The sequence below is a fragment of the Equus asinus genome, chromosome 2, assembly GCF_041296235.1.
Source record: "Equus asinus isolate D_3611 breed Donkey chromosome 2, EquAss-T2T_v2, whole genome shotgun sequence".
NCBI lineage: Eukaryota > Metazoa > Chordata > Mammalia > Perissodactyla > Equidae > Equus > Equus asinus.
Window position 1 is genome coordinate 180,189,387 of NC_091791.1, and position 12,755 is coordinate 180,202,141.

The 12,755-nt window shown below is 46.2% G+C and overlaps 1 protein-coding gene across 1 annotated transcript; it reads left to right on the plus strand.

The window, feature by feature from the left end:
- The first annotated feature begins 9,039 nt into the window (after positions 1-9,039).
- Positions 9,040-12,202, plus strand: INSM2 (INSM transcriptional repressor 2). The gene has a single exon (XM_044765848.2). It carries the CDS (start codon positions 9,111-9,113, stop codon positions 10,809-10,811), a length of 1,701 nt encoding a protein of 566 aa, XP_044621783.2. The 5' UTR covers positions 9,040-9,110; the 3' UTR covers positions 10,812-12,202.
- Positions 12,203-12,755: the final 553 nt, after the last annotated feature.

Here is a 12,755-nt window from a genome sequence, read left to right on the forward strand (position 1 = left end):
AATTGACAAAGGGGGGAATTTGATACATAAAAATCAGAAATCAGTCTAAAAGATAAAAAAGAAAAAGAAATGTAACAGATCGGGCAAAGAGAAACCACTTTTGAAGATGGCAGATTTAATTCCAAATGCAGTGTCGGTTACACAAATGTAAAAGTGTTAAATGCTCCAGTTAAAAGTTAAAGATTGTCTGACTGGTTAAAAAAAATCCAACTACTGTTAACAGGAGACTCATTTAAAACATAATGATAAAGAAAGGTTGAAATTAAAAGGAAATTACGTACCATGCGAACACCAACCAAAATATAGCTGAGGTGTCTGGAGGAAAACATCAGAGAAAACAGATGGTAAGTCCAAAAGCATTAGTATAGATAGAAAGGGATACTTTATACCAATGAGACCCTCAATCACCCAGATATTGCTTTTAATTCGTATGCGCTGTGACAAAGTCTCAAAATGTATAGAGCAAAAATTGAGAGACTACAAAGAGAAATAATTTACTATGTGGGAAGGGGCATATACGTATATAATACTGGGTATGTAAAACTGCAAAATATGCATTCTTTTTCAAACACATGAATGGAATTTGTTTATTAAATCTAAATATCTTCAATAACTATATTGAAGATCGAAAGGCTTTTTTTCCCCTAGCTAGGTAGACAAGCTTTCTTATTATTCCACGGTGTTTTCTGGGAACACGCACATTATTCTGCATAGTGAAAAGCTGGTTAGAGAGTCAGTTTCTCACCTTATGAGTTTACAAGCAACATCAAGCACATATTTACTGATCCTGAGCGCTAGTGTGAGCCTGTGCTGTGGAGGATGTTAGTTTATCTCATTCAATTTAATTCTCTTTCTAGATGTAGGTATTCTTATACCTAATTTAGAGATAAATAACTGAGACTCAGAGAGGTTAAGTAAAATTTTTAAGATCACCTCTTTAGGAAATGACAGTGCTAGAATTCAAATCTACTCTTTTTATGAGCAATGAACCAGCTCCAAAAGATCCTTAATCCTTTGAGACTGAAGTAAGGAGGTAAGTATTCTTATAAAAGACTACAAAATTAGAAAGATGATGTCTTTGTGCAGCATCGACAAAGGTTTAAGTGTCTGCAGTATAGGAGGGTTATAGATTGAACCAAAGAAGTGGCTATAAAATAATGTGATGGGAGAGAGCTATCTTAGAAGGCAGAGCTGGTGCTAGTGATTTGGAACGAGAGAATGGCTGAGGGGAGAGGACTGTCACATGCCGGCATAACAGAAATTAAAATGCCTCTCCATTACGGCCTCTGACGCCATTGAAAATCTTTTTCCTTCTAGCTCAAGTTCACTCTTTTCAATTGCTTATGGTTTCTGAAGTGAATCGCAATTTCAACAGGCAGTCTTTCTTGATCAGATGAAAGTCAGATTGTAAGTTCCCTCTACTTTCAAGTTTTTAGAATAAGTTATCTATTTCACTGCTTAACACCCGGAGAAAAACACTCATAAAGTAGAATAAAACAGTTCATCAACCAATTACTTAAATCCTTTCAATAGATGAAGAATTAGGGCCACGCCATCTTCCGTTTTAATATTCTCCCGGCTGAACTCCCCACCTCCAGTCTCGTCTCACTCTCCTTACCTTCTTCTCCACATCTCCGCAGCTCCAGAGGTTTACTCCAACACAGCCATCTGAGTTATCTGTCCAACACAAAGACTTGATTACATCATTTAAATGCTTTCATAAAAAAATCACTGGCTTTCACCGAATAATACTCAGGCTCCACTTAGGGTGGCATATAATGCTCTTTGCAATCTGGCCCCAACTTACCTTTCCAGGCTGAGCTCCTCATTTCCTACCACATCCCCTTACCATAGGAAACAACACCCTGAGGCCCCATGTAGGGTGGATACCATGCCCGTGTGCCTATGTGATAGGAAACTGGGGCCAGAGAGGTTAAATAACCTGTCCAAGTCACACAGCCAGTACGTGGCAGAATCAGGATTCGCACTCAGGCCTGACTCCAAATCATGAGCTTAATCCAGTAAACTCCACGGTCTTCTGTCTTTCATATGTTTTGTGAATTTTTTTTTAACCATTTAAACAGATTTAACTTTAAGCATATTAAATACTATGGATAATCAATGCTGTCTTGCATCATAATTGGGTATAAAATATAAGCCAGTCACATAAATCATTCTGTTATTTCTGTAGAATTTATATTTGCCATTGGTGTCAATAGATTTCCTTCACCTCAGACACTTAAATAATAATGATAATAATATAACCTTTCATTCATTAGGGCTTACCATGTGCCATAGATTGTGCTAAGCATCTTAGATACATAATAATACGTAATGATCAAAGCACTCTGAGATAATTATTACTAGTCCCATTTTGTGATGAGGAAACTGAGGCTACAAAAGGCTAAGTGGTTGCTTAAGATTAAATGGCTGGTGATGGAGCTGGAACTGAACTCAAGCCTGTCTCACTGGACAGCCTGTGCCCTTGACGAGCTCACGACGCCATCTCCCTTGAGAGCTCTAGATTGAACTTCTCAGTGACCTGGATCCTGCCCTCCATGCCCTTTGCCTGACAGTCCTTATTTTCCACACATGTGGTCTCATCTTGCAAGTCTTGTCTTTCCATCTAAGCAGCTGAAAAGCTCCTTTCTGCTCCCTTCTCCTAGATTCCTGGGCGCTGGACGGTTTGAGACAGTAGAAACTCTGGTTTTGAGCTGGGGCTTATTTTTTTTGCAGGGAGGGGCTTCAGAGGAAGGGCATGGGTCAAGTGGCTGAGGTGGGGAAGACAAGACCTCCCAAGGTCATACGATGCAAGGGAGCCCTTTCTATTCCTCTCATTTTTCTGTGCCAAGATTCCCAAATGCCTAGAATCTAGAGCTCCTTATGACTTCGTCCTCCCTCTGTGCTCAGGCAGAGTGGGCTCTGGGTCTATAGGGTGCAGCAATAAGAAACAATGATGCTTTTCGACTCCAGTGGCTCATTATTTTAACTATCAATTCATTTGCATATATGCCAGACATTGTTCTAGATACCAGATACAAGGCTGTGAAGAAAACAAAATATCTGTCCTCGTGGACCTTACACCTTGCTGGTGGACAAGAGACAGTTAACACATAAATGTATAATATGGTGACAGATAGTGATAAGTGCTATGAACAGAAAAAGCTGAGTAAAGGGACAGAAAATGATGAAGGGTAATGGTGGGTGTGGGGCTGCTATTTTCGTTAGGGTGGCCAGGGAAGATCTTCCTGAGGTGGTATTCTCTGAGTAAAGACCTGGATAAAGTAAAGGAACAAGTCATGAGCATATCCGAAGGAAGAGCATTCAGGCAGAATAAACGGCCTTGAGGTGGAAGTGTGTTTGTCATGTTTGAAGAAAACAAGGGGACCGATGTGTACGGAACAGGATGAATGAGGAAGAGAGTGGCGGGAGATACGGTTTAAGACCAGCCAGGGACCATTAGAGCTTTAGATTTTATTATAAATATGATGGGAAGTCATTTAAAGATTTTGAGCAAAAGAGCAGAATGATCACATCTCTGTTCTAATAGACTCCATCTTGCTGCTGACTGGAGAACACCCCGCTATAGTGGGGCAAGGTCGGACCCAGAGAGACCAGAGGGTGCCAGGGCAGAGAATCTGAGAAGCGTTCAGGCTCAGGAAATGCTTTGAAGTAGAGCTGATAAGAATTGCTAATAGATTGAATGTGGGGTATTTGGCTTGAGCCAAAAGTTTTCAGGTTTTGGTTTGGGCAGCTAATTGAATGGAGGTGCCAATTACCAGGCTGAGGAACAGGTTGAAGAGAGGAAGCCAGTTTTGTTGTAGACTTGTGAGAGACCATTTGACTCTCCAGTTCTTGGGGGAGAAGAGGCCTCTAGTAGATGCCGCAGGTCTTAACCTTTCACAGGGGTGAGTCGACATGGAGGCGAGGGAGCAGAGAAGTAGAGGAAATACAGTTTCTTCTGAGGAATCCTTCTGATATTCAAGGCACTGAAATCATATGAAATCATGTCACCCATGGGAGCTTGTCTCATAACACCATGATTTCAGGGCAAGAAGTCTCTCTCTTCAAAAAATGTCCTGATGGTTATTGTCTCAAAATTTTAGAATTTAAATCAAAGTAATTTATTCTACAAGTAGAGATAAGAAGCTTAAAATGCAAATAACCTCAGAGATAATGCAGTGTTTATGAGTTTTTATCAAAGTATCAGAGAGCAGATGCAGGTCCTGAGGGTTTAAGAGGGGGACAGGATGTCATTGTCAAGAGAAAGGATGTAGATAAAGAGAGCAAAGCTTTCACAGTGTTGCCAGGGACTGCCGTAAGTTATCAGAATTTCTAAGTGGGAAAATGGAGAAAGAAGCGTTCATATCTTGAAGGATTATCTAGGTTTATACCTAAGCGGAGAGTATCCATCTAAATTCATTCTCTCCCCTATCTTTTTGCCCTTTTTCTACCTTTTAACCTTTAACCCTTAATCTCTTCCCAAAAGTGTTCTTCAACTGGAAAGCCTGTGGTACCATAGGGGATTGTCACCCCTCTCCTAGGGCCAGAGTTCAAACAGGTGGCTCTGGAGAATGCTCCTTACCTGTGCAATTCCCCTTTGATGTCGCACTGTCATTTCTCCAATAGTGTCCTAGGGGCAGGGTACCACATCTAACACCAGAAAGGGTTTAAGGCAGCTTTTACATTATTTTTTTTCTGATTATCAGAGTGATATGTGCATATTACAAAAAATTTTAACAAAAAAGTTAAAACAATAACAAAAGACTGAAATTCCTACTAACTAGAGGCAACTCTGACAACATTTTGGCGCATTTCCTTCCAGTGTTTTATTCATTTTGTTCTTTCATAATTGAGCTCTTTGTTGTACAAGCAACTTGGCTTCCCGCTGTTCTCAACATCACGGCGTCCATATTTGTCCACGTCATCCCATCTTTATGGCTACATAATCATCTATAGTGCAGCTGCACTGTGATTTAACAAGGGAGCTTCTGATGCTTTACAGTTTCAAATGACACTGTGATAAACAGCCTTGTGCATAAATCTTTGCTTTTCTTTTGGACGATTTACTAAAAGAGGAATTGGTGAATTAAAGGGTATGCATATTTTTGAAAGCTCCTGATATACGTTGCTACACTTATTTCCAGAAAGGTTGTCATCAAATTCACGTGGGGGGAAGGGCAAGGGAGACCACTATTGGATCTATTAGAAAATATTTGACAGCAATTCTTTTTTTTTTTAATAATCTTTTTATTTTGAACACACAGAGGAGAAATGGCTGTGTACTGTTATATACTAATCATTATTTGCTCTGTTTCACAGTGGTAACTCAGGACTAACTCAGTATTAGATAACTGTGAGCCAATGTGGGGCACGTGTTACAGGGCACGGAGAAGGGCAGATACAGTTGTGTGGTGAAACTCAGGAAACTCTCCTTTCATGGCGGTTGGATGGTCCCTGGATACTGAGGGGATGGGGATGAGGCGACGGGAGGTCGGAGAAGGCATTCCCGGGAAGGGGATGGAGTGGGAAGGAGGTGAGCAGTGCCCCCAGAGGCAAGGGAGTTGCAGAGGACAGCACAGCAGCACCGCCTGCCCTTCCTCACAGTGGGATGAGGCGGGGCTGGTAGGAAGGTGGCACAGAAGCCAATCCTTTGGCAACTGGGGTGATGTCGATGTCCTCTGGAGCAACCAGAGATCTTAGGGTAAATTTCTGTAAAATGTTGGTCAGGAATAAAAACAGCTCCATGCGGGCCAGGCCCTCTCCTAAGCAAATTCGTTTTCCTGAAAATAACAGAGGGTAGCTGCTCCTTGAACACTGGGTTTCTGAACTGTCACAGAAAGAATTCACGGCAATTATTTGACGAGTGACGGAATAGATGTACAAATGGAAGAGGTTGGCTGGCGGGCAGGATGGCTGAAAGGATGGGTGCTAGATGGATGGACGCCTTTGCTATCCATCTAATAACTAGCACCATTCATTCAAAAAATATCTGTGGAATATTAGTTCTATGCCAATCACTTTATTAAGTATTCCCACATAATAACTGCTCTTTTGACTTTTTAAATTTCCATCATTTTTTTTATCCCCTGGAAACAGACCCACGTTCTCAGTTAATTGAAAGAGGAAGGACTGAGAGGTAAGGCTCACGTATCTGTGTTTCCCTTTTTATCTCTGTCAGAAAGTTTAGCCAAAGATACTTCCCCTCGTGCAATTTCAAAAACAATGTTACTCCCTCACTTAAAACTTTAAACGGCTCTCTGTGCCTGTCCTATGTAATAAAGTCCACATCACATGGCCTGGTCCTTCACATTCTTTTCACAGTCTGATATGCCATGATTTTGCCTTCCACTTTTTTTGTGTGAAATTTTTTTATTGCAGTAAAACAGATATAACAAAAATGTCTATTTTAACAATTTTAGGTGTGCAATTCAGTGGCATTAATTGCATTCACAATGTTGTCCATCCATTACTGCTATTGATTAGCAAAACTTTTTCATCACTCCAAAAAGAAATTCTGTAACCATTAAGCTATGAGGTCCCTTTCCCCCAGTCCCTGATTTCTAATAATCTACTTTCTATCTCTATGATTTGTCTGTTGTAGGTATTTCATAAAAGTGAAATTTTACAATATTTGTCCTTTTGTGTCTGGCTCATTTCACTTTGTAGTATGGATCAGCATTTCATTCTTTTTTATGGCTGAAGAATATTCTGTCATTTGTATATACCACATTTTGTTTTTACATTTATCTGTTGATGAGCAATGGGTTGTTTGCATCTTTAGGCTATTATGAATAATGCTACAATGGACACTGGTATACAAGTATGTGTTCCTGTCTCTGTTTCTAATTCTTTGGGGGTATATCCTAGAAGTGCAAATGCCGGCTCATGTGGTTGACAGCAATTCTTACAAAGTACTATGCACCTGAGCCCCTCTTGAAAGAGGGCTGTCAAAGGACTAAAATTCTTACATCAGATTTTCCACACCACACAATATGTCTGGGTCATTAGGAGAAAGAAGGGGAAAAGAATTGAAAAGAAGTTGAGTTAGAAGTCATATATAAACTGATGTGTCAGAAATTATCAATTTGGAAAACTAAGCTTACCGACACTATTAAAGGACTCAACATTTTAAGTAGTGATTCAGAATATTTTGATTATAAAGTGTCCGGTTTATTTATTTTACTTAATTTTGTACAATTTCATGCTAATTAATGGGAAACACTATAATGATGATGTTTTTCAAACTGTGGGTCCTAATCTGTTAGTAAGTTCTGGAAATAATTTGTTTGATATGATCAGCATTTAAAAAAAAGGAAAATAGAATCGAGTAGGAAATACAAGAATGCATTACACCTAGTTAAGGGTATTATTTTGAGAAACTTGTTTCAGTTAGATGTGTGTATATTATAAAATATATTTCTTATTGTGGGATGTGATCAGAAAAAAATGGTTTGAAGTCACTGGTGTAGCGGAAAGAGTCTGATCTGAGGAATTAGCCAGAACTCTAGTTCGGATCTGGGCTTTAGGTGAGTTTTGCCAGTCATGTAACTTCTCTGGGGCTCACTCCCCTCCTCGAAGGAGAGTAATAAGCATATCTCCTTCTGTTGTGTCTATGTGTAAAGATTAGAGATTACCTAAGTAGAATGCCTAAAATAGTCAATGATTAACAAATACATAATTACTTCCAAATCTTCCTAAAAACAATGCTCTCCATGTAAAAACACTCCCTTCATTAGAAGGAACACAATATGTGTTACTGATGACTAGATCTGTTACTCTCTAGCCTACTTTAAAAACACATTGCTCAGTCTGTTTCTGCAATTTGGTTTCCTAAGGAGTCTTGAACACATAGTTCTTTCCCCTTCTTATCCTCACATTGTACTTATATCTCTGTTATGGATTTTGGCATTTTATTATACACCTGTCATATGTTTTCTAACTATTTCATAGTTCAGCTAGTATGACAAACTTTCAGATCTCTTCTAGTGCTTAAAACGGCGCTGGGCACATTACTTAGTGCTGGATGAAAATCTGTTAAGTTTGGTCCATAGCACACCTTTTGCAAGGTATCACTTATATAAGGGGGAGCAGATGTAATCCTGATTCCACCAGTATTTCTCACTCAGTCTGTCCATGCTAAACAGGGCAGTTAGGCACTAAGTCATGTCTCGGGGTAGAACAAGTGGAAGGTGGGAACAGAGAAACCACTTTATCTAAGGACAGTCGAAAATTAGATCCTCCTTTCCCCTCCCCACTCCTATTCCCATGGGGAGGGGCATTTATAAGCCCCCGGACCAGGGCCCGGAAACCTGCAGGCGTCCTGAGCTCCAGAGGCTTGCCAGGCACGCTCCGTCTCCCGCACTGAGAGCCCTTCTTCCCAGATGAATTCTCATAGTATCACAGACGCGCGCAGCCTCGATCGATACTGGATGGCAGACGTGCTCCCGCCGTCAAGTGTAGGCACAGGGCGGTGGATTTAGCCGCCCTGCCGCTCCGTCGCAGCTTCTCATCAGCTCAATACGGGCAGACGACGTTAACCCGTTCCCCGCTGACACTCACTGGTCGCTTCCCCGGCACCTGCCGCCCGCCAGCCCTCCTCTCGGCTCCGCTCCCGCAGGGCGGCGCTTCTCCATCAGACTCCCACGCGTGGGGGGCAGCAGGGTCCCCGCCCCGAGCAGGGCGCCGGTAGGTGGCCTCTCCGCCCGCCTCCCCGACGGTCCCTGGAGGCGGCCGTGCGGGGGGAGCTGAGCATCCTCACCCTCCGGACGTTCCCTTCTCGTGTCTTCGCCCGGCGGGCGGCAGGGGCGGGCGGGCGGCCGGGGCAGACCCTAAAGCCGCCGTGGGGCCGCTGGCGGGCCGGGTAGCCCAGCGCGGGCCGCCTCGTGGACCCCCGCGAGCCCGGCGGGCGAAGCCCCGCCCCGGCGCCCGCTCCCACTCCTGATTGGCGGGTCCCGCCCGAAGGCAGCCCCGAGGTCCCGGCGCGTCTCAGCTATAAAGGCGGCCGACGCATGACGGCCGCGGCGGGGTTCGGGCGGCTGCGGTGCTCGTCCGCTCTCGGCCCCGCGCGCCCCCGCTCCTCCTCGCTCCCGAGCGCTCCCGGCTCCACCATGCCGAGGGGCTTCCTGGTAAAGCGGACTAAACGGACGAGCGGCTCGTACCGAGCGCGCCTAGCCGAGCGGGCCTTCCCCCTGCTGGGGCCCCAGGGGGCGCCGCCCTTCCCCGAGGAGGCTTCCCGTGCGCCCCAGCCCGGGGCAGAGCGGGCGGCGCCCCTGACCCTGGAGGAGCCCGGGACGGGGCTGCAGGAGGAGGCGGCCCGCCAGCTGTCGGGGTCGCCCTGTCGGGCCGCTGGGGTGAGCGCGGGGGAGGGCGGGCGGGAAGGCGCGGAGCGCAGGGCGGATGGCAGGGAGGGCCCCGGGCCCGGGCCCGGGCCCAGCCCCAGCCTCGCGAAGCCGGCGGGCGCGGAGCTGCGCCGGGCGTTTCTGGAGCGCTGCCTCAGCTCGCCCGTCTCCGCCGAGTCCTTCCCCGCGGGCGCCGCCGCCGTGGCCGCTTTCTCCTGCTCGGTGGCGCCAGCAGCCGCGCCGACCTCGGGGGATCCGTTCCTGCTGCCGCTCCGGGCACCGTTCCCGGAGCCCGCGCTCCATCCGGACCCCGCGCCCCCCTCGGCCACCCTGCACGGCCTGAAGCGGGCCGCCGGCGGCGAGCGCCGCGCCAAGGCACCTCCGGGCTGCGCGTCCGGACCCGCGGCCGCCGGAGTCAAGAAGCCAAAGGCCATGAGGAAGTTGAGCTTCGCCGATGAAGTGACCACGTCCCCTGTCCTGGGCCTGAAGATCAAGGAGGAGGAGCCCGCGGCGCTGTCCCGGGGCCCCGGGGGCAGCCGCACGCCGCTGGGGGAGTTCATCTGCCAGCTGTGCAAGGAGCAGTACGCGGACCCCTTCGCGCTGGCCCAGCACCGCTGCTCCCGCATCGTGCGTGTCGAGTACCGCTGCCCCGAGTGCGACAAGGTCTTCAGCTGCCCCGCGAACCTCGCCTCCCATCGCCGCTGGCACAAGCCGCGTCCTGCAGCCGCAAATGCAGCCACAGTGTCCTCCGCCGACGGGAAGCCGCCTCCTCCGTCATCCTCGTCCTCTCCGGACTCCGGGACCATTGCATCTTTCCTGGCGGAGGGGAAGGAGAACAGCCGGGCCCAGCGAACTGCGGATCAGCACCTGCAGGCCAGGGACAGCTCCGGGGCGGAGCAGCACCAGGACAGCGCCCCACACCAGGGCCTCCAGGTGGTGTCCCACTCCGAGCCACCGCGGCCTCAGCTTCCTTACTCGGAAGCGGTGTTGGGGCGCCGGGTGCCTGGGCCGGGCAGTGCCGGTGGTGTCGGGGGACCCGAAATCTTCGTGTGCCCATACTGCCACAAAAAGTTCCGTCGCCAAGCCTATCTGCGCAAGCACCTGGGCACTCACGAGGCGGGCTCAGCCCGCGCGCTCGCCCCGGGCTTTGGCGCTGAGCGCGGCGCCCCGCTCGCCTTCGCTTGCCCGCTGTGCGGGGCGCACTTCCCGTCCGCGGACATCAGGGACAAGCACCGGCTGTGGCACGCGGTCCGCGAGGAGCTGCTCCTGCCCGCCCTGGCTGGGGCGGCTCCCGAAGCGCCGAGCCCAGGCGGCGCATCCGACGGGAGTGCTCAGCAAATTTTCTCGTGCAAGCACTGCCCGTCCACTTTTTTCAGCTCCCCGGGGCTGACCCGGCACATCAATAAGTGCCACCCCTCAGAAAGCCGGCAGGTACTGCTGCTGCAGATGCCTCTGCGGCCGGGCTGTTGAGGCCCGAGAGACCAGGAGGATTGCGAGGCTGGCCTTGGGGGAGACTGAACATGGGAATTTCTGTGGGGCTTTCTTCAGCTTGCAAGGAAGCTTCACCTTCCTATATTTTCCTATATTTCTCTCCTAAAACTCCCAGTAGTCAATGTTCCGCCAGAGGAGCGGACAGCGAAATGTAAACTCCTCTCTAGAGCAGGTATGTATGTGGTGTAACGTTCGCGGTCAAGCACTTGTCAGCTTTAAGTCCTTCTCACTTTCCCCACGAAAATAGGATTTCCCCCCCAAACTCTGGCGACCCTAACGAATCCTATATGACTCGTAATTCCTATGGAAAGTCGCAGTGAATGCGTGCATGTTTCAGTGTCTACAAAGGATTCTAGCTACCAGAAGTGGTAGTCATTAATGTTTTTTTTCTCTTGCCATCGCAGGCGCGTACGTAGTTCTGTCTCAATAGGGTCAGATATCTTGCATTGTATATTCTGTGAATTAAAAGTTATGTGATTGGTGCCAAACTTACGGGGAGGGGGGGCAAGATTCAAAACCCGTGTCTGTGGGCAGGAAATCTAAGAGGATGCTGGTGCTCTGGGGGACCGGTGTGGAGGATCTCCCTGTCAACTTTCTTTTCCTCCATTCTCAGTATCAGTCCTTCTTAAGTTAGGGTTTGGAGGTGGAGAGCGCGCTGCTTTACTGGAAGGAGTTGAGATACCCCCCCAAAGTCTCATCTTTAGCTATTTTGTGTACAGTATTCAGGAAGAGATACTTTAAACCTTTCTTTAAATAATAGCTTTTTAGAAACACAGAACTCACTTCCTGAAGTTTGACTGTTTTAGTAGGGTTTCATCCAAATTACTTAATTCTTCTGTTGTAAATCTCATACTGTGTATATGAAACTATATTCAGCTTAAGGAAGATGTTAATACCTGTAATCCACTATGGAACTGAATGGCAATTCACTCAATATTCAGTATTTTCTTTCCAGCAGCAACCTGTATTTGAATTTACGTAAACCATATTCAGTGTACCCATGCCCTAACAGCCAGAGTTTGGGACCCTGGCTGAGTCTTGCTTGACATATAGCCCATATTTGTAAGATGCTGACCGCCAAATAAATGTACACAGCTGGTGCTTTGTTGTGTTCTGTGTTTGTCTTAGGAATCCCATTGAACACAGCCTATTTTTCAAAGCCACATTTCTTATCTCCTCAAATGTGTGCGCTAAGTCCTGCTTTAGAATCTTAGTGAGCCATTTAGACAGAATACAGACAAGAGAAATTATATTTTGTAATGAATGTAATGGTGCAGAAATGCAACGGGAAAATTTCCTTTGAGTTACGGCTGCACAGACTGAGCTCCAAAAGGCAAAGAATATGTACTATTCTTTAAATCTAAAGACACTTTACCACCCAAAAATGTCAAGAGAAAAAGAAGTATTTTAAAGATGCTTTTTTGGAAAAAAAAAAAGCTAGTGAAAAGTGTTATGAGAATGAAAAAGATCATGTTAACTGTGCTAACTTCACTATTTTCACTCCATTTTGTTACATATCAATCCATTAGCTGTTCATTTTTTTTTTTAAAGTGAAAGCACTACAGAAACATGTAAGCAGTTACTTGATGTTCCATTTTGTAATTCTTCACCTTGGTTGTGAAAAACTGTCCATATTGTTTAATCTTGTTCCCAGGGACCCTCTTTATCCATTTGTTTATTTTCTACACAAGCTTTTATAGGAATTTTAGTTTATTTTCTACATAGTTTCATTGGTATTTGTTTTTATTTATAAGAAAAACAAAAACAAGTGCACAGAAACTCTGAGAGGTTGTTTTAGAAACTGTCTATAAAAAGTTTTGTTCCTGAATGTTTATTATAAAACAAAGTGAAATTTAAGAAATCAAAGCAGCATGAGGCTGAGATAAATTGATGCTTTAACCAAGTGCATTGAGTGGTTTCTGG

Coding starts and splice junctions, on each gene's coding strand:
- INSM2 (XM_044765848.2), top strand. CDS start 9,111: ATGCCGAGGGGCTTCCTGGTAAAGCGGACTAAACGGACGAGCGGCTCG.